A 22243-nucleotide genomic window follows, 5' to 3' on the forward strand; every position below is an offset into this window, starting at 1 on the left:
CGTGTCATAATTTCCACAGGGTGGACAGTGTTCGGGTAAACGCATGCAAGTTAAAGGCCGAAGAACTCACCAGTAATTGCTTCTCCAGCAACTTTATCTCCATTTAAATCCAAATAGATAAGCAATTTACACTTATATACATTGGTTTAGGAGTGGAGTTCAGGATACAACCATACGATAAAAAACTTCAGACACCGGAGATGCTGTTACAACTTACAAGCAAGCCCATTGTCCAAATTTCTCCATCTAACCTTAAGGGGTCCTGAACATTTTTCATCTTTCCCTTACTTTTCTACACAAGGGGATGTTGAACATGAGTCGATCAACTATATTTCTCTAATGACCTGCAGAAAACCTTACACCCCTTTTACTGCCTCTTTGCTATAGTCTTCTTCAATCCCTTGATGATCTTTCCAAACCACAACAAGTTCATCACAGTTAGTGCCAATGGTACAACAAACACCAAGAGTTTCCCAAACACTTGCAGCTGGTTGACCTGCGCAGAGACAGACCATCTAGACTGATAAATGGTTTGAGAATTTTAACAGGGATATACCACACGGCAGTCCACAACCAGGACCACCACTATAAATATAAGATACAGAGTCCCCCCCCCAAAAAAAAAAAGAAGAGGAGGAAAATTAGCATTTTATCTACCAAGACATTATTTTACAAATGTAAAGTTCTTCTAACAAATAATTTTTCCACAGAGAAGACCTACCTTAGAAATTATTGCTAATGAAACTTAACAGACAAAGACTATGAGAGGCCATTACCTGGTCTAAGTGCAAGTAGACATGGTAAAATATGTAGACAAACAGAAGAATTCTGGCAACCTGCACAGATGTAATGAGAGTGTTACAAAAGGTCAAACAATTACAAGATGCATTAAGGTTACTAGCTAACAGAATCAAGTTAACAATTCAACAGACAGAAGTAGCGGGAAGTTACCAGCCAAGATAAGAAAACGACAACTCCATTGATAAGATATGCTTTAGACTTCTTCATTCCAACCGTGTCAAGGTACCTGAATCAAAATAGTGAAAATGATAACATAAATGAAAAAAAGGCTAGAAGCATTTATCAAATTCCCATAGTTCCAAATACCATCTCAAATTGATTCCAGGGGTTGTTGTCTCAGAGATGAGAACCATAAAGGTGTAGACTTGTCCCTCACTGGTTAACATAGCATATGCCAACGATGCTATTGATAGGAGATGATGAATTACCTGTCACAGACAGTACCAATTTTTATATCAAGAGCAATAAAATAGTCAAAACCCAAGAATTTCTTCATACATGAGAAAATTGTAGATGGAAACTATGACCAAAAGTTATCAGAATCAACACAAATCAGCATCCACCCAGAAGCAGAACATGCTTGACACCAACTTGGGAGTTTCACAATGAAAAATGTAGAACACCGAAAACACTAAGAAGTCTTATATGACTTCCACCTAAATTTTAAAGATAGCATACTTACATACTCCATGCCACCTAGCAATGGATAAAACCAGAATATCATCCCAAGGTCGGTGAGAAAGTATCCAACAGAAGCCTGCAAGTAAATCCATAGTAAAGCCAAACAGCAACAATTCAGATTACTAAATTATAAGGCATTGCAGTAAATCTTGCAGGAGTGGATATATTTCAAAACAGCTATGTCTTTAGTCCTCATTAGTGTATTGACGAAACAATGGAACTGCATAGTGTTAACTCCAAAGTACATGCCAGTTGCAAATTGAACCAAAAATCAGCCATTTGAGCATGATTGCCTCTTCCCTATGGATAATCCTATTTTATTAAGGTTTTCTGCAGTGCAGCAAAACAAGATAGAGATGTAACTGTGCTAAAGAGATAAGCCCACGAAACAGAATACCAATAAAAATGGGGAAAGAGAAAAAATAAAGTAATCAACTTCAAAGGCTTCCCTTTCTACAGTCATAAAATAGTAAGGTATAGTTATAGGCACAGCAATTTTTATGGACAAAAAAGCGAACCATACATACATCGAGAGACTATTCATGAGCAAAGTAAAACTACAGAAGAAAAATGCTTAGCTATTTAACATAGGATCAAAGATTGGATGCACTCAACTTAAAAATTCAATTGTTTCTTCACAAGCTTTTAGTTACTGTAAATTCTACAGCTCTGAATTTCATCCAAAGATTTTTCACTTTTTATAAAAGAAAAACCTAAACCAGTTACATAGTCTCCAGAATTTAAGCGCTGCCTCTTAATCTACATCACAAGTGCCCTAAGCTCTCAAAACATAAGGAAAATAACATAAGAATAGAGCACAATTTTACGCATCTAAGAGTCTGTAACTTGATTTCAGCAAAAAAATCTGTAACTTGACGTTGATACTCTAGTACTTTGAAGGCATAGGCTACCAGTAAGCATCCAAAATACATCATCCTTTACACTTGCCACACAGAGAAATACTCCCCAATCCTCTTGCTCCAGATTACGACATGATGCACTGATTTTTTTCCCACTGCTAGGTAAGGAGTAGAAAGTATTGGGACGGAAAAATGGGAGTGGAACCCAAGACTTTCCTCGATTCTTTATAAGGATCTATCACTAGATCAAACATATGTTTCATCTGTCAATACTGGTAACAAAGAGGAGCCAACAATTAACTCAAACAGCAAAAAAGTTTGAAGAGCTAAAACACTAAAGGCATCCTCACCCCTAGTATGGAGGTGGATAGCGAAGAACTTCGATATGTAATGAGGTCATTAAGTTGGTAATCAGCAAATAAATCTGACCAGAACACCAAATACAGCGATAGAACAGTGATGAAAATCGCATGAACAGTTGATATGGCCCTGCACAAATGACACATGTGAGAAACTCCACGTTATGAAATATAAAAGAAAAGGTCGACAGAAGGCAATGTTTCAATCACCGATTATTCCACTCAACGCGCTTCATGTAAGAAAGGCTTGGATAGCTCTTGAAATTCAGTGCGCTAATCAACTGCGTGAGGTCATAAACCTGATGTGAACAATCAAAACAGAACCATATTAAAAAAGAACAAAAGATAAATAATCAAAAAGAAATTTGCCAACTTTGACAATTTTCTTCGCTTTGGGGCAAAAACACTACTATGATAATAATTATAGTGTAGGAAGCAACATGATGGAACTAATACTAGTAAAGCAAATTGTGAACCTACCAATTTGCAAGCAAGAATCCCACCAACAACAGATGTGTAAGGAACGAAAGGATCTGCAAGCATATACTCCTTCAGCAGATGTTCAGCCTGATTTTGGTAATAACTAACTGCCATTGCTCCGCTTTTTCTGTCCAGAAACACGTCAAATTCTGTGCCAACCAGAGTATCCCTGCTGTTTTATTCTGCAATCCTCTTCTCTAAAAATTTAAAGAAAAGAAGTGGATGAGTGACAACGAAGAAACAGCAATCAGAAGTCAATTAGATAAGTCTAGGTGAAATGGTGCAAATTCTAACTCCAACACCACTTGATCTGTCAATTGCCAGAAAAATTGATTATTCAAATGGAAGCCCACGTCCAGAGGACAACAATGAACATCACAAAATCACACATAAGTACTTTCCACAATGAACAAGAAACCGATTAAGGTTTGGACCAATAACACATTTCAGGCATCATTTGCTGGCCTCGTTTCCATCTAGAGTATCTTCATTCCTTGGAAAAGCAAACAGCAATTTAAAGACACAGAATTTCACAAATGAAATTAGGATTCCACCGCCAGTGTAAGAAAGTTTTTAAATATTCACTTCTGGATGATAGTCATGTGTACTTTAAGATGATGATGTAACTAAATTCGTCCATAAGCCAATCATCCAACGATAAATATATTACTCAGTTTTTTCACTGGCAATGGACCTAATAAAAATCCATGAAATTATTGATAGAATGCTTCCACACATTGCAAAAGAAGCAAAGGAAGTGCTACCACCAGAGAATTGCAACAATTATGGACAAACCAGATTGGCTGAGCTTCTTTTCAATGATAGTTACCAAATATTTGTATTGCTGGTAAATTCTTGAAACTCCAGGAAATAATAAGAACATTTTATAGTAAAGTCCATCTCTAGGGCATTAGGGGCACTTCCAATTGACTAACAACAAACCACAGAATGAAAGGAAAACATGGTGACAATTGACACGGTTGCTTCCTGTCGGAAGACGAGAAAGATCAACCACAAAAGTATAATGCTTGAAGTGACCTGTCTGAACTACTCATCAATTGCAGCCAGAGAAAAAACAGTTCTGATCTCAGTCTGCAGTAAGATGCTTCTATAACTAATAAACGGATGCATCCCTGCTCCAAAGATACTATTAAATTACAGAAAGAGAATCAAATTCGGGCCAACACTTTAAGCTTTAAACACCCGCCTACACAACACCCCCAAAAAAAAAAAAAAAAAAAAAAAAAATCCAGCTTTGAAGAGCATAGAACATGACATCTTAAAGCAATAAGCAAACAAAGCTGAATACTCGCAATGGTCCAATACTCTGAAAATAAGCAACAGCAAGCACACCACGTTACTCCTTCAGAAGCCGATAGTCCAAACCGCCCACCCCGGCACCTTGCATGTACGTCTACCGTCATGACAATCGACTCATCAATCACAGGGCAAAGCCAACGCCACTGCGACCATCCACAGAGCGAATCAACACGGCGGACGGCACTCGCAACACGCAAGACACACGCGCACACGAAACCAAAACGCCAAAAAAATCCGAAACGACAGAGGAACGAGCGAGACACACTGCTCGCCAGCACGCAAAGCAGGCATGCGAGCGACGGCGGAAAGATCATCATCAAGGCACGAAACGAACCTCAGAGGAAAAGAACCACGCGACCGTAACGCGCGAGCACGACGCCCGAGCGAGCCGCCCGCGGGAGGCAAGAAGAATCCCTCCACGATCGAGGCTTCGCCGGCGATCGGAGGAGGATGACGGCGGATGACGGCGGGGAGCGGAGGAGAAGATTCTCGAGAGGAGGGGAAGGGGGGGCGACAGCGACGCTTCGGAAGGGCGGGGAGTGCGCACGCGACCCGCCACGAATCGATGCTTTCGCCTTTCCAGAAGAAGCAAACGTCCGGCAATCGAGACAGGGAATCGAGCCCGGAAAAGAAGAATAAAATCACCCCCCCGGGAATATTTTTAATGTAAACCGGCGGGGTGACGTGGCGGTCAAACTCGTCACGTCAACGTCGGGGCGCCAATCAGGGACGGGCATGGACGGACCGCGGACCCCACCCGACCCATCCGTCCCCATCCCCATCCCCCATCCCCCGTCTGCGTATGTACGGCGTCTTCCCGACATCTCGAATTTATTACTAATGAACTGAGGCGTAAATAATTTTCCCTGACGTCATAAATGCACCCTGATGTCGCCATCTCCAATGCCGAACGTAGTCCCAAGCTGAATTTCGGCACTTTTAGTATATTTAATGGGACTTCTAAACTTTTGATATATATTCAGTCTAACCATTTTGATTTTATATAAATTTTTGATGTTGTCCCTGAATATAAATTAACGAAATGATGATATCGAATATTTTTATATAATTCAAAAACTAATTGAACGTGTACAAAAAGTTTAAAAATCGTCTGGAACTAATTTAAAGTTTAAGGATGACATTGCATGTTGAGTTAAAATTCATGAACTATATTAAATAAATTAAAAGTTCGAAAACGACATTACGTATCGAGTCAAAGTTCATGCATTTGTTCGTATCATTTATCCCATATCCAACAATACACGATATGAATGAAAAAGAAAAATATGTGGATGAGTACTTTTCACCTCATGAGAAAGTGATAAATTAATCTCCGGACCCAATTAATTATTATTATTATTACTTTAATCGAATTATAACTGGCAAACATAAATTCTCTACGAAGAGAGAGCTCGTGAAGCGATGCATAGATATGATTTCTAATTGGCTAATATTTCAAAAGTTTCATCTGCGGTGTTCCGAGGCATTCTTCCATGCTAAGCATATATGTCTGGCTATTTGAAAAATGGGAAACCCATAGATTCGGCTCCTGGGAAGTCGAGAGACCAGACTCGACCATTACAGGCGTGCAGATGAGGGCTGATTACATATTAATTTATGTTTTATGAACGCGACATTAGAATTGATTGGGTCCAGCAAAGTTCGACGATGGAGATTTCTTGATAAAAACAGATCAGAGGACCATGGTTCTGTCGTATTCTTTGCGTACGACATAAGATAATACAGCACGGACTAAACGTAATGGACGAGACATTGTTCTGACGAAGATTTAACTTGCCTTCGAGAGGAAATGTTCTCCCCGTTGTCTCAAACAATTTTGTAGGAGTTGACAGTCGGAATCAATTTAAGAATAATTACGTGGACAAAAATTTGATCGACGTTGGTCCTTGTTATAAGTTAGGAAATATTGCAAAAACAATAAACAAAAATGTAGTCATATTACTTCCGATCGCCGGCTTATCTCTCTAGCTTCAAGTCTTTGACATTCCAAAAATAGAAAAAAAGAAAAATATTCACGAAATTAGCTTATTAAGTTATACAGAGTCATATTACTGCGAGATGTAAGAATTTGCCATGCTCAGATTCATTCCAAATGTCTTGATAAACGTTAATTTTTTCCTTTTAAAAATGTGATGTTAGAATATATTCACGAGAAATTTGTTCACAAACCTCAATTGATGGATTCGCAGGTAGTAGGCAAATATAACCATGCATTGTTAGAACGTATTCTCAAGACATCAGTTAACAAAACCTAGTTGATATTAGTCAGAAGTAGGCAAATATAAGCATGCATTGTTAAAATATACTCTCGAGACATCTATTAACAAAACCTAGTTGATGGATTTGTTGACACTAGGTAAATATAAGCATTCACGAGAATATAGGCCCCCAAAATAAATAAATAAAAATAAAAGAAGCATGGGTAAGAAATACAAAAGCCAACAACATTGATTACTTCTGTAAATCTACGTAAGACCGGTAATCTTTTTGCATGAGTAGGACCTTTTTTGTTTTGGACCGAGTAGATCCTTAAAAGGCTTAAGCAAAAGAAACAGGCGGAAGAACAGCCCTAGAGCGAGAGACCATGCAATGTCACCCCTGTATTCCTCTTAGTTGAGAAGACAAATATAAACTAGAGAAATGGGCAGAAGAACCGCCCTAGGATGGAAGACCCTACAACGTCACTCCCATATTCCTCCTAGTTGGGAAGACAAATATAAACCGGGGAATTAGGAGGCTCTTCAGTGGTGAAGGTAAACATCACATTGAAAATTATTTCTTTGCTATCGTCGAGCAAGTAGGTATACCTGAGGTGAAAATGGGTATATGAAAACCCCATTGCTGTTCTAGTTGGTTTAAATGCCAAGTCTACATAATCGATTGCTAGAACAGTACCCCCACTTATGTAAACTTAGTTGACGATTTCATCAGTAGTAGGTAAATATAAGCATTCGCAAGATTATAGGCCCAGAAAAAAATAAAAAAAAATTAAAAGAATAAAAGAAGAAGAAGAAGAAGAAGAAAGAAGCATGGGCAAGAAATGTTACAAAAGTCGACAACATTATCCACGTGAAGAACAGTAATCTTTTGGCATGAGTAGGACCTCTTTTGTGACAAATACAAGCTATTTATCTATTTTAAGATGGCCTTACTAGCCATAAACAGATTTGTACTTGTTGGATATATTGGTAAGCAAACTGTCTTCATTAGGTGGAGTTGGTGGGCTAAGCAGAAACCGAAGGACTTCGCTGTTTCTGCATGCGAAAAAGTCGAGATAATTCAATGCGTTTCGACAGTTTCCTGCGAGATATGTAGTTACATCATGTCATCGACATGGGTGTAGCAGCAATAATGTCGGTAAAAAGCTTTACAAGCCATTGATCAGGTGACACTTGCATGATCAATGACTACATAGGCCCAGTCCATGTGACCCAGGTCCAGACAAGTCTCACCCGTTCGTTCGGTCGAAGGGATCCCTTCAATATGAAATCCCAAAGAACAGAAAACACACTGGTTGAAAAAGGGGGTGGTAGGAATTAATATGCAACAGTCTACTTCCTCAGGGAAATACCAGCATCGCGTATCAAATCACCAGTTTCATGATCAAAGCTCCATATGATTTATCTACAACTCGGCAGGACAGTACTTATTAGTACAAAACATAGGTCAAATTCTTTCTTACAAGTAACAACACATCTGGAAATGCCAATCCATGGAGGACGTGGACTACTACATCCTTTTCTGATGTAGTTTAGTTCATGCGAGGACAATGGCTAGAATCACTATTTCTTTTCCATAGTCATTGATATATCCTACATAATTTACAGGGCACGCGCTTTATTGCGAGGTAAGTTGAGAGTTATTGTGTTACCACACAGGGGAAGACTTCTGTCCTTCCAGATGGATGCTCTCTCTCCACTCAGATTCTTACAAATTCTGAAGATGTACCGGTGAGAGGAGTTCACTTTTTCTTCATCCTTTGTCTTGGAGAACATGAGGATGACGAGGCAGGAAACCGACCTGATTTCTTGTTCTCTGCCATGTCCTTGCTAATGGCCTTCTGGAACTCTTCCTTAAGTTCCATGAAACGCATCTTTTTACTTGTCTTCTCTTCAGATGTGCCCTGATCAAGGAAGAAATCATCGGGAGCCTCGTCCAGAAATTTGTCTAGAACTTCTGAGCAATGAGGGAAATAGCGGCGGCCCATTTCCACTGCAATCACGGTAATTTCAATGAGCTGTCAATATTAGAATGACTAACGACCTTATTTAGTTATAGGAATCAGCAGACTAGAATTTCCAGATTGTCCCAAGGTTTCTAGTCCAGTCCACAACCACATCATCCTGCTGTATACAAACATAATCCTTCAAGGTTTAGATTTCTCAGGTAAAAATCCTGGTGCAGAAGCTTTTAGTGCTTTTTTACGGTGCTTTATTGCAAAGCAAAACAGACGTCTATCAGCATTAGTGACAGCTTACAAACTAAAAGCCACGAGCTAGAGAAATGCTTTGGGCTGGTTATGTTCATAATACGTGGATATACACATCTGTGTGAGCGTGTACACTGAGTTCCCAATCATTTGCGTACATCATCCAGGGATTAGAAAGAAACCAATCCATAAAAAGTAAACTTGAATACAGACATCTTGAGTATCTGTAAAATGTCAGATTTTCATTGTCGGCAATGGTGGCTTTTTAATATAATATCTGATTATGTAAGAGTAGTTGTGCAATAACATATCAACCATGGGACTGGTGAGTGAGACTTTATGTTGAGACGAAAAGCACAGCACAATTTGCTAGACCAAAATCAAGCAGTTTTGTGTCAGTAAATGTTAAATTGGCAAATAGCACTTAGCTTCGATGGAACAATGATAATCCCAGAAACAAGATTGGCTGACATTGGAAGGGCTATTGTCTAGGATCTTCGATTGAAAGCATTCTCATTTGGATTACACCACCCGTAGAGGCAGGGAAAATGGGGAGGGCCATACTTCTAATAGAGAGAACAGCAAAAAAAGTTCGGTACCCCAGTAACTGCATTGAGTTTGGGAAGATATTTCCCAAATTATGAGCAACAGCTTCATTAGTCCACTAAGACCACTTGAGAGTTGCTCTAGATAATGTTGTGAGATTTCGTGGAGCCACAACTAACTATTCTAAAAGCTCAAAGCTTTTAGATGGAGGTGTGGTTTAATATTTAATTATTCTAACACTCTTTCTCCCTCCCAAAAAAAACATGCTTAATCTAGTTTTTTTGCCTAGTACTAAGCATGGACATATTTAATTAGGGAGAAAAATGGGGACTATAAAGATTTAAAGTCGAGACCTATAACTCTGATACCATGTGAGATTTCGTAGAGCTACAACCAATTATTCTAAAAGCTTAAGTTTTTAGATTAAGGCGTGGTTTCATATTTAATTATTCTAAGAAATGTCATCCAGGAAATAAAGATAGTAGACATCTCTTTGGGCTCTATATAGTCAAAAGATTGATGCATTCGTATGAACTTAGAATGTAAAGGGTCATAAATCGATAAACCAGTTGGCACCTGTTTTACGCAGTGCTTGAAGTCCGTTTGCAAGGAAAGCAGGGCCTTCGTTCAAATCAACCTCCTTGAAGTCTACATTCAAGCTTTTTGATGCTAAACCTTTATACAATGAGGTCCACTCTGCATCTGCAATCTCCATAGCTATCTTGGCTTCAGCAGGAAAAAACATCGCTGCAAATTTTACTGTCACCATGAAAGCAAGCAGTGATCAAAACCAGGTAGATAGAACATCCAGTATTCTCTCAGATAACCAAATCCGTATTTGCAAACTGATGATGTGGGTGCCAGGGCAATGAAAATTCACAACCAGAAGACTGTAGTGTAAGTTCCAAAGTGTCAATGGAGTTAGTTTTGGCGACAGATGCAATCTCAGAGAGATATATTCTTTGAGTTATCTTGGAAGATAAGAGTAGCTTTTCTCTGATGAATTTGTGAAGGAATTACCCAACTTCTACTGATAGAAAACAGGAAAACACTTGGGATCACAACAAGTGAGTGGCACAGTGAAGCGCATAATTCCCTCAATAAGATGCTCCCATTAAGTTGATGGTAACGATATTGAACCTGAGTTTGGGTACACACCTCATTCTTTCATGAAGTTATGGGCGCATCTTATGCACCTAATATTTACCCGCATAAGGTGAGGTTCCTCAACATCCAAAAAAGGAAAGCAAATCGTGCCAAAGAAATAAAGATCAACTAAAGAAAAGACATAGCAAACGATTCTGCACTTGGGTTTACCTCTGCCAACCAGGTAGTCAAGCCTGTAAATGTCATCAGTTATTGCATCTGGTGATATCGACATGTACCCAGCCTCCGAAATACGACGTTGCATCTCCCTTTCAAGGGCATCAATGCATATTCGGTCTTTGTTAGATTCCTGCCCTTGTTTTGTCTCCTGGAAATAATCCTTGGGCCTCGTCGATCTCCGACAAATTGTAACAGCTGTTTGACCATCTGATGTGCTTTCCATTGCACAGGCACCCTTATACAGCAGAGGCAATAAAATAGACGGTGCCTTTCGCCTTGCAGCCACATGAAGTACTGTGTATCCCCGAGAGTCCTTGAGGTTAAGGTCTGCCAATCCTAGACCAAGCACCTCCTTGAAAATCTTGGGATGACAGTAAGCAGTGGCATAGTGAAGAGCATAAGCATCATCTAGAGTGACAACCGATTCATTTAGGAGACGCCTGACCAATTCGACGTCATCATTGTCCAAAGCTTTGTGGATCTGCTTGATACTCTTTTCCAGCGAGGGATTCACTTCGGTTACCATTGGTTCACCAGCCTCACCAAATCTGTCACGTTGCACTTTTATTTCAGCATAAATCTCGTGAGGAAGCTCCTTTTCTAACACAATACTGTCCATATAAGATCTGGCGACTGTTTCGAAGCAGGATGGGAGAAGCTCCTTCAACCGGAAGTTGAAAGCAACCTTAAGTATGGGGATAACATCTTCAACCGCGGCCTTCCCAATAAAGTGTAAAAGACGACGCTGCAAGAATATGGGTCGACCAAGCTTTGATTAGATCTACTACCAAACTACTGGCAAACACATTTTCAAAAACGAAATTATTCTTTGAATCCTGAACCACCATTCAGCATTTGCCCTTACTTTCGTATTCTAGCCTGCCACTTGAAACCAGAGATTAACATATAGTTTTAGGCAAAGTTTTTGTGAATAAAATTCACATTCACAGAACGTTCCTTCTGTCAGTTTCCCATCTAGTTTGTCCTGATGTGCATCCAACAATCTAGCCACCTACCCAAGATCATCTTATTAATTTGCAATTTGGCCCTACATAAATTATCAGAAGACCTCGACATGAAATTAACTTTCGTACAGAAGCTACAGAAGAGCAGCCTGTGTTCAGATTGGTAAGATATATTTGCAACAGTAATCAATCAAGGCAGCAAAAGGAAAAAAAAATCAATCTAGACGCATGGAATACCTGAACAAGCATCACTAACTCTGCTATCTCAAAAGTGGCCGAGGCATACATCAACTCCACGGCATAATTAATAGCAGGGCCGCACACGTCATGTGCGCAACTGCTGTCCACGCATGTCGACACCTCCGCTGGAAATAGCTTGAGCTTCCCCGTGTACATGTATCTCAACACATATTTAAAAGCCTCACATCCAACATGACCCTTTTTCACTAAGTCCGAAATGGGATACCTCGGCTTTCCTTCCCTTGCATTGTCGCCGCCTCCCTGCTTGAAAAACTCGTGAAGAAACTGGCTCCGAGCCGCCAACAAGCACCTGTGGACTCCCACAGGGACGCCCTCGACCACTATCACCGCGTCAGTGTAGCCGTAATCGTCATCACACAGCAGCTTGTCGAGACTATCGCTGAGCTTGGTCAAGCTCAGAAGATCAGGGTTATAGCCCGACTCCGGATTCATGACGGGAACCGCCGCGTCGTGATCTGTAGACCCGTTCGACAAGTAAGACGACGGCGAAGACAGTCCATTCTCATATTCCATTTCTCCAAAGACCAGTCGTCAGCAATCACTCCCTCCCCAACAGTCTCGACACGACCAACCAAGCCTAGGAGACGCTACACAAACCCGGACGGCAACTTGATTCGCCCGAACTCGCCGGCGATCACAGGCATCAAAAGAATCGGCGGCGGCGGCGGACCGTTTGTCCCCACGAACCTCTCCACCAACTCAAAACGACAGTCCGTTCGTCAGAACAAAAAAAAGGCAAGATGGCAACAAGAACGGAAGAAGCTCGAATCACCTACTGAAGCGACCCACCCCCCCACGCTCGGCCCGGCGCGGCGACGAAAGAGGAAACCCCAACCTCCACGAAAACCTCGCGCGATTCGAAACGGAGAGGAACCCAGGAACCGCGAGATCGCGAGGACTGTCGGGTATGCGCGCGCTGGGGAGGACGGAGGAGATGGGGGGGGCGGACGGCTGAGCTCGAGCGGAGTGTGTGAACGGGGAAAAAGCAGGGGAGATGCGGGGGGTGGCAGGGATTCCGAAGATCACAAGAAAGTCAAAAAGAAGGAGAGGAAAGGAAGCGAATGTCAGGGGGGGGTTCTTTCGGTTATTTCGTTCTTCCTTCTCTCTTTCCGCAGCTCTGGTCCGACGCGATTGACTAAGCAGAGAAGAAAACCGAATTCGCCATCTTTAGCGCGTAAAAAAAACAGAGTACGGACGACCAATCCCCATCGAGTCTGCCCCCACTCCCTCGTTTCTTCTTATCTCCCTCGCGGGACGAATCGAGGGGACACCGAAAAGGTTTCAATATATATATATATATATCAAGATAATAACATAAACCTAACATTAACCCAACATTAACTTATGATACTATATAAAAATATTCAATATTATTCTTTCATTAATTCAAATTCAATCACAATATTAAAATTTTCTAAGATTTATGGTCGACATTACATCGTGACTCAAAATTCAAAAAATCGCTATAAATAAATCAAAAGTTTTAAAAATTTTGCTTCATTTACTTGGAAATATATTCGTAAGTGGAAAAAAAAATACACCCTCTTTTAAATATTATGCTACCATGATGGCAAATTAAGAAAACGTGAGCCGCAGAACTTGGAAAAGACAAATTCACTTGAGAATCCTACTGTAGATGAACTATTAATTGATTAATTATGTCGCGTCGATTTTAAGACACGTGTTTATGTAGATTGAAATGAACATCAACCAAAGGGACTCGTCTTTAACATATACAAACGCCAACAGTGATTTCGCATTTACACTGATTTATAAAAATAAAACAATCCCGGGGCCCCGGGATGATCACTGCCGTTGAACTCTCGTCCCGATCCGACGGTCGCAAACGCCATTCGTGTCGTCGTCCAACCAAGTACTCCGACGCAGACGCGCGCTTCATCACTCTTCACGCGCGGCGCAGCCACCCCACCGGCCCCCGCGGACGGCGGCGACGAACTCCTCCGCCGCCGCCGCCGCCGCCGCCGTCGCCTCCCCTCGTCGTGTCCACCACCAGCCTCGGGACGCCGCCGAGGTCGTACTCCGTGCACCCGCCGTACGCCTCCAGGAGCCGCTCCAGGTCCCGCCACGTGGCCGGCTTGTGCCAGCTCCCCGCGTCGCGGCGCGCCTCCAGCCGCCGCCGCCACTCGGCCTCGTCGCCGGGCCTGCACTCGACGACCGCGATCCGGGCCCCGTAGGACGACGCCAGCCGGACCAGGCGGTCCAGGCGGGCCCGGCGGGAGAGGGGCGAGTCGACGACGACGGAGAGGCCGTTGGAGAGCTGGGTGGCGGCGACGGCGAAGACCACGTCGTAGGCGAGGTCGTTGAGGAGGCCGTCGGGGGGCTGGTGCCGCTGTTGGAGGGCGAGGGTGCAGTCGCGGACGTCGTCCTTGTCGAGGAGGGGGATCTTGAGGGCGGAGGACAAGGCGCGGGCGAGGGTCGACTTGCCGGTGCCCGGGTGGCCCTTCATGGCGATGACAATCGGCGTGCCGGGTCTGCGATTTTCTTGTTCCTTAGCCATCTTTTGGCCGAGTTTGATGGTGGGTGTTTGCGAAGGCCAGTGAAGTGATCTTGACGATGGGATTTGGATAAGGACGATGCCGGTTTCAAAGGTCGCAGTCAAGAGTGATTTGGCTCGTTCTTAAGGACTAAGTCAAGAAACAGGGCATGAAATATTCCGCAGAAGATCTATGGTCATTTGCATTTTCCAAGGAAAAAAAGTATTCATCTCGCTTACAAGAAGACGGAGGACGCTCCTCTCTCTTTTGGTTTGACTTCCACTCTCGAGAGCGATGGTCCACGACTTTTCATGTCCTTCGGAACATGACGACGATAAGGATAGAAATAAGGGATTACAGACATTACATCTTGTTTGTGGGGGGGAGGGCTTAAGGTTATTTCTGGGGCCAGATTTACACAGAAACCGATGAACACCTATACATGAAAGACGTAACTTTGGCTCTGTTTATTGGGCTTTTCGCCCGTGCTCGCCGTGCCGGGGATGGAAACGGGTCGGTCTAGTGTCCCTTGGAAGGCAAGGGAACGAATTTGCGGTACTCCGAAAGGGCCCAGATGGGGAAGATGTTCCGGTATGCCGAGTAGTGCAGCATGCAGTTCCTCATGAATACGCCCATCAGCTCCTGTCGATGTAAAACAGAAGCATGTCAGCAATCGCAGCTCAGTGAAAGCAGGCCAAGATATGGATGTCATGTCACTGATCTTTCCATTGTGCAGTGTCAATTTGAGGAGACCAGACGTACCTCTTGAGGGAAATCGCCATCATCTAGTTGAGCGTTGATCAGGATCTTTGCGCCACGGTGAATGGGCGTGGGATCTCTCTCAACCTAATCAGAAGCGCCACCACCAATGTCAATTTTATTCTGGAGAAATGCAACAAGTTTATGACATTTCGAAAACGGTTGATCGACTGACCTGCCCAGCATGGATCAGACCCATAATGGCCAGTGACGTATGTATCAAGTTTGTGTGACCGAGAGGCTTGTAAATCTGTCACAAAGAACACAGATGATCCAGTTAGCCAAAGAGAAGAGACACAGACACAGAGAGACATTACTAATGTAGAGAGGAAACTGATTGAAAACAACCCTTGTGGGGCATGAAAGGTAGCTCTCTCCCCAACCGCCGTCTTCATTCTGAGCGTTAAGCAGAAAATCAACCCCTCTGCGCACGGCTTCGCAGTTTTCGTGAGTCTTGCCGACAGCCTCCAGGGCAGTTAGCGCAAACCAAGTGCCATAAATGAAACAAATGCCCCAATTGCCGTACCTGCATAGGGGTTTGATTCAGCTCATCTCTGTCGGACCATTTCTAACCTTAAACTGGTAAAAATTTCGCACATCTAACGGTACTGGAGATAAAACATACCACGAACCATCCGGCTTTTGAATGTCTAAAATGAACTGAGTAGCATTAACAATGAACTTGTCGATCTCCTTCTTCCTGTGCCCAGGGTATAACTTCCTAAACAGAAGTAATGCCTGGATTGAAGATGAAGTACACTCCACGTACCTGTATCCAATTTTAATTAATCATCAGAGAAAGTTTCGAGCGGAAGACGATCCGCAAAATATAGAGGTTTGTAACTTTACGTACTCGTACTCAATGACGAGGTCCTCAAGAAACTCCACTGGATTAAGCCACTGAAGAATGAACAAGTAGAAGACAGATTACCATCTGATAGCCAGGGGAACACCTAAGAAATTTCATATCGGAATTTAAGAAAGTTGTGCAAATACCTCTAGCCATGATCCAGCTCCTGATGGCTCCCAGGCTGATAGACCGCCATTCTTGCTCTGTACAAATTGTTGATGCTTATTAGCAACGTTAATGCTTGTCCAGTGTCCTCAGATGAAGGACTATGAAGGATTAAGCAGAATTTTCTAATTTTTACACATGCTACTCTCCTTTTTTAAACATATATCAGTTGTAAATTGTAATGTGACTCATTGATTACCTGTAAAGAGAGGATAACATTGACAGCATCATATAGCTTTTCAGGTTCCATCTGCTGTCCAACAATTTCTGGCGGCATCATAGCAAAAACTAGGCAACACTGGAATGAAAGAGAACTTGATTAGGAATAGGAATAGCCAAATGAAAGAGAACTTGATTATTCAACCTGAACACTGAAAATAAAGATATTCACCTTCATACTTTCTGCTGTGCAATCCGAAACTTGCCATCCATGATCTTTGTCCGAGAAAGCCCATGCTCCTTTGGAAATGTGACGGTACATTTTCTTTAAGTCGCCAGAGGGGTTTCGGTCGATCTTTTCAAATTACAGACGAGCAGTTTCAGTTAAATTTATGAGGAACGACAAAAGGTGAGTGAACTCTTCAACTGGATTGAAGAAATAGCTCAAGGCCTAACACACCTGAGATTCCTTCAGAAATTCATGTCCTTTCTTAAGGACGGGGCCAATTTCATCAATGAGATCGCTTGCAAGCAACGCTTGAAGGCTGAGACCACAGTCCCAGATTTGACTTCCAAAGCTCTGCAACAATTGGGAAGTGTTAAATTCTCGACAATTCAAGTAGCTTCTTTGTGTTAAGAAGCCAAAAGGCTAAAGATCTCCCTTTTAGTACTCAGTTTTTGGTATCTATAAAGACGAACCTGCATCTTAATTCCATCTTCCCCAACCCAGACATAATCTGCGACTCTGGACAGATGCTTCTTAAAAGCTTCCCCATTTGGATCCTCGACCCAACAAGCAAGCATCATCAGCGGCTGTTCAGTTCAATTGGAAAGCAGAGTATTAGAAACACTATACATGTCATTGCGCATTAAGTTATCAGAATCATACGACTCTTTCATTCTTGGAACTGGCATTACCTTTTCCACACAACCGATGGTAATGTATCTGCTGTTCTCATCCTCGTAATGAATGTGCTCCATCGTTTTCTTAATGGCAATATCCCTGATCTTCTTGAATGGCCACCGATTGAGAAGAGGCTCGGTGCCAAAGTAGAGAGTGTCCCACATGAGGGTTTGCAATCTCGTGTGAGGATAGTGTGCATCTTCCTGAAATCGCCGTCACAATCCTTTCAGAACCCACGCTATGACATCACAATATGATCATCTAACAAAAAAGTGATCCGTCGAACTTACTTCTGCGCATGAGTGGCGGACTCTCCACCACGAGATTTGATCATAAGGCTCATAGTAGATTTCTTCTCTGATTTGCTTTATGAGAGGGGTGATCGGACCAACAAACTTTTTCCCGTACAGATACGACATGGGCATGTAAGTCAGACGGCAGTAGCAGAACATTTGTGCTGCAATAGAGGTTACGACGCAAACGAAAGTCAGAACCAGCAAGCCTTAATAGAGATTACGCGACAAGCCAATTTGGCATCAAACAGAGGAAACAGGATCCTCTGGTCAGAGGCAGAGTATAAGAAAGCTCATCCGGGCAGTAAGCGGAGCAAATTGCTTACCCGGACTCATGAACGAAGGGAAGTCCCAAAACTCTGGGGGCATTGGGTGGGTTCCAGTCCATTCATAACAACCGATAATCTACAAGAAAGATATCCAAGTCCAACCATCAAAATAAAGAACAAAATGCCATCATGCATTTCACTCAAACGGAACAAAGTCGTTAAAGATCTAATCATGATTGAGCAATTTTAAAGTACCGCGAGCCAAGTTTTTCCCCAGGAGGCGGTTTTGGTGGCACTGCCGTGGTCGAGGATCCACTTCCTCCCTCTCTCACAGGCATTGTCGAGGCCTCCATCGGGCCCTTCACCGAGAAGACGCATGCAGACGTAGTTGAGGACCGTCCCGATCATCGTGCTGTGGCCTTCAATGTGCAGTCCCCAGCCACCGTCTTCGTTCTGCAACACGTTCACACGATCATTTTCAGCAAAATCCAGCTTAATGTAACGTAGTCACAACCCACATCTAACGGCTTTAACCTCGTAAGCAGAGACGGTTCGGTTTGGATCGGTCTAAGGATGTTCGACGTTACCTGATGGTAGTAAATGTAGCGGAGGATCTCCCTGCGATGCTCGGCATGGAAAACGTTGTTCAGATGTCCAGTCACGTAGAGACTCATGACCTGCACATCGCAAACCGCAGCTTCGATCATCACGATGAACAATCAAAACGAAAAAACCAAAAACTACGACGTCACGACACGAATCGTTCGATCTAAAAAGTCAGTCAGTCTGACAGGATAATCACCAGGGGAGGGAAGTAGAACGCAATGGGGCCGGCGTTCTCGGCAGGCCAGTGGCCATGGCTGGACTGCAGAGCAGACCAGAAGCTGACGCACCGCTTCACGGCCGCGGTCGCCTTCTCATAGGTGATATCCTCGCCATCCTCGATCTTCACCGGAGGGATCGTCTGCTTGAAGTTCTTCTCCCTCAGGAACTGCAAAAAAAAAAAAGGCGGGGGGGCCAAATTAAGCGGACGTCGAAAAAAGTCAGAAAGTCAACGGACGACCAGCACAGGGCAGTGCAGAAGACAACGTCATCGCGTAATCAGATGACTACAGGACCGAATCTCGACCGTCGGATGCCCTAAAATCCAACCCGGTCCCACTCAAGAATCAAGGTCCAAGGTGAAATCTTTGTGCTGACGCTGTTTATAACAGTGATGATCCGACAGCCAAATCCCAAATCCTAGTTCTCTAATCTCTGCACTCGCTCTGCTTTTGTCCTTTCTTCAGACCACGTTCAGAACACAAGAGCAATATCCAGGAACAGGAACAAGGGACTCCTCGCACAAGTAAAGAACTGTCGGTTGGTGAACGAAGGGAGGGAGGACGCGAGCGTCCGGAAGACTCGGCTCTCTTTTCTTTTCGTGCGGGCAAAAGGAGAGAGGGGGTGTTGCAGGAAGTCAAAAGCTTATGTCGCCGAACAAGACGGGACAAGAACATCGGACCGGCTCGCGTGGTGCTGCTTTGCAGGAAGTCACCCGAAAAGACGACGACGATCTTTTCTCCCCCACTCCATCGCTTTCTTAAGGATCGCGGCGAAAACGATGCGGATGCGGGGGGAGATCGGGCAACTGCGTCGAGGACTCCACGTCCGACCGGCGAGCGGGCTGTTTTTTCCTGCATGTCGTAGACTTCGAAGAAGAGGAGTAGCGCGGTGCAGTGTTGAAGACAGAAGAGGAAAGAAAAGGGGGCACGTGTCGAATGTGTGGAGCATTTCACCTTTGACTTATCGTGCTATATTTTCATCACAAGTTTCGAAATGTAAAGCACCTGACACGACAGGAATATGTTAATATAATATCCCTGGCGATATTGGTGTCGGGGTTATTAACTTATTACAGCTTGGCAAGCAGCACCATGTCTTCTTTTCCATTTTTCCTTTTTTCCTTCTTTTTTTTTCCGGTCGTTTATTGATTTGGGACACCTACCAACTAGGGTTTTGCAGGCCAACATCAGAATCTAAATTGACGTGCGGACTTTGTTCCAAAAAAAAAAAAAAAAAAATTGACGTGCGGACAAAACGTGATGAACGAAGCTTGTGGAAATCCTACTCATCCAGCCATCGTTGGCGACTCGATCAAAATGACCAAACTGTTCATGCACTTCACTGGAAATTCAAATCCTAAGGGACAAATTAGCTATCCCAGAAACCTAACGACGTCTCATGGACCATTTCCATAGTGGTATAAGCAAAAGATGTGATACCATATGTCACGTTACATTTTATAATTACGTTTGTGGAAATTTGTTCGTTAATGGTACGATAAGTTAAGCTTGATCCACCTGACCATTCAAATTTCGGGGACCTTATTTGATTAGTGAATTGATGTGGACGGACAACATGATATAAGAAAACGAAAGGAAACGATAGTTCTCTAAGGTTTTTGGATTTTTTTCCCAATAAAGTTTAGCTCCTCACCGCCTATATAGGTCGTGCGTGGAGCCAGCAAAATTAAATGAGCTCAACAGTATCGTCCTCCGCCCCACGCCTGTTGTCGCAAAGATAAGATTAAGAACTGGAGAAGCCGTACGAGGCTCATGAACATAAATGGAAAAAGACGTGTGGTGATGTGCTACGATATACAGAGCATGCATACTTCTAAGTCATGTTGCTCCGACTAGGCTCTCGATCTCGTTCGGATCGAGCGGATCGGTGGAAAATCCCGCGAGCAACAAATGGAGAAGATACGAAAGGAAAGTTGTGGAGAAAAAATTGAGGCGATCTAAGGATAAGCAAGAGGGTAGCTATCTAAGGTCTTGATCGTGTGTAAGTCCTCGAGGCTGGCTGGCCATTCGTCGAACCGAGGTGACGTCCTGGCCCGCTCATGCATGTCCCGATACTGACAAGCCAATGGAGAGAGAGAGAGAGAGAGCCAGAGAGGGGAACTCCAGGGGAAGGCAAACATCAAAAGCGAACGATCTCGTTCATCGGAGATCGCTACTGCTTTGTTGCGTTCACCACTAGGGAAGAAAGTAGAATTTTCCAGTGATTTGGTGGTGGACTCGTACTAATAATATCAAGAGAAGGGCACACAAAATTGATGTGAATCATGTGAAAATGTTTTCGATGGTAATAGCGAATGGAACGAAAGATTATCCGCTGAAACGCATCCGGACGCTTAGATCGCCATCGTCGTCGATGAAACGAAGAAGGCATGTGCACCAAGTGCACACAAGCGCGGCTCGAAGAGAGAGAGAGAGAGAGAGAGTATATAATACCTGGAAGCGCCAGAAGAGGTCGGAGCTGGGGCGGACCTTGAAGCGGTTGTTGTAGAAGTTCTGGCGGGCGGCCTCGACCTCGGCCCTCTCCTCGGGGGTCCCGGCCTCCGGGTCGAACTCCCATATCTGCCTCCCCACGAAGTTGTTCAGGCTGAACAGGTAGGGGTCGTTCGCTCCCTCTCCAATCTTGAGCTTCCACATCCTCGCTCTTTTTGCGTCCCCTTTACAACTTTTATGGCCTACACACAACACTCAAGACAATCAAAACGCAACGTTCTCTTAACACCTCAAGCAGGAGCTTCTTCATGCACTTCTCCGTTCGAGTTCGAGATCGAGAGAGACAGGAGCGAACGTACGAGTGGATAAGGACTAGGGTTCCGACAGATCGAGCCGGAACTTCCTCTCACCCTCAGGACACCAGCAAGAAAACGGAGGAGGACAGTGAAGAGAGAGAGAGAGAGAGAGAGAGGGACCCTCCGGTGCGCTTGGTTTTCAGAGTGATGAGATAGCGAAGAAGCGAGGGACACCCTTTATATAAGCGCGGAAGCACCGGGGTGAGCACGACGGGGGCTTGGATTCTCTGGACGAATTAGAAGAGGTTGCTACGGGACACGACGTGGAATCAGCAGTAGAAATGGCCCTTTCTTGCGGCGCTTTGGGGAAAACTTTCGAGCTCAGTGTCGATTTAAAAAAACGAAAGTATAGGTAGCCACTGTTGAACATGAACTGCGATTTTTCAAAAGGAGGGAAAAATAAAGGGTCGTTGGTGGCAACTAATAATTAAAAAAAAGAAGAAAAAAAGAGATGAGAAAAGGAGAAAAAAGGAATATAATGCAGAGAGCCCGAGCGACACGCAGCTATTTGATCCTCCATGATGCTTGGAAAGAAAGGCCACTAACGAGGGATAAAGGCAATCTCAACTGTTTCCCCTTTCTTCCAATTTTCTTTCATCTCGTTGTTTAAAGTCAATTCGCTAGGTGAGGCATGTTAAAATGTCAAACTCAAAAATTTAATTCATTAAA

General features: G+C 43.4%; 3 protein-coding genes across 4 annotated transcripts; all 3 read right to left on the reverse strand.

Annotated features, from left to right (window-relative positions):
* Window positions 1-66: 66 nt before the first annotated feature.
* On the reverse strand, window positions 67-5141 carry LOC104442328 (TLC domain-containing protein 4). The gene is made up of 9 exons (XM_039301253.1): window positions 4836-5141; window positions 3182-3378; window positions 2912-3000; window positions 2693-2831; window positions 1484-1558; window positions 1108-1229; window positions 952-1027; window positions 777-836; window positions 67-496 (listed from the first exon to the last, which is right to left on the reverse strand). Exons 2-9 carry the CDS (start codon window positions 3293-3295, stop codon window positions 368-370), a joined length of 804 nt encoding a protein of 267 aa, XP_039157187.1. The 5' UTR covers window positions 3296-3378; window positions 4836-5141; the 3' UTR covers window positions 67-367.
* A 2940-nt stretch (window positions 5142-8081) lies between these two features.
* Window positions 8082-13231, reverse strand: LOC104442334 (BTB/POZ domain and ankyrin repeat-containing protein NPR1). Its single transcript, XM_010055731.3, has 4 exons — window positions 12026-13231; window positions 10815-11568; window positions 10074-10256; window positions 8082-8734 (listed from the first exon to the last, which is right to left on the reverse strand). Exons 1-4 carry the CDS (start codon window positions 12560-12562, stop codon window positions 8484-8486), a joined length of 1725 nt encoding a protein of 574 aa, XP_010054033.1. The 5' UTR covers window positions 12563-13231; the 3' UTR covers window positions 8082-8483.
* Window positions 13232-14699: 1468 nt separating this feature from the next.
* Window positions 14700-21959, reverse strand: LOC104442342 (beta-amyrin synthase). 2 transcript variants are annotated; one of them, XM_039314068.1, is made up of 19 exons: window positions 21749-21959; window positions 21222-21460; window positions 18746-18934; window positions 18531-18620; window positions 18199-18396; window positions 18001-18079; window positions 17672-17838; window positions 17396-17584; window positions 17177-17290; window positions 16938-17057; window positions 16710-16832; window positions 16518-16616; window positions 16300-16356; window positions 16157-16203; window positions 15929-16072; window positions 15652-15829; window positions 15479-15553; window positions 15307-15390; window positions 14700-15186 (listed from the first exon to the last, which is right to left on the reverse strand). In XM_039314068.1, the coding sequence occupies exons 1-19, from the start codon at window positions 21942-21944 to the stop codon at window positions 15064-15066; spliced, it is 2511 nt and encodes an 836-aa protein (XP_039170002.1). In that variant the 5' UTR covers window positions 21945-21959; the 3' UTR covers window positions 14700-15063. The 2 variants fall into 2 exon arrangements, with proteins under 2 accessions (XP_039170002.1, XP_010054047.1); XM_010055745.3 differs by lacking the exon at window positions 21749-21959 and adding an exon at window positions 21578-21738.
* Window positions 21960-22243: the final 284 nt, after the last annotated feature.

The sequence above is a fragment of the Eucalyptus grandis genome, chromosome 1 (assembly GCF_016545825.1).
Source record: "Eucalyptus grandis isolate ANBG69807.140 chromosome 1, ASM1654582v1, whole genome shotgun sequence".
NCBI classification, from domain to species: domain Eukaryota; kingdom Viridiplantae; phylum Streptophyta; class Magnoliopsida; order Myrtales; family Myrtaceae; genus Eucalyptus; species Eucalyptus grandis.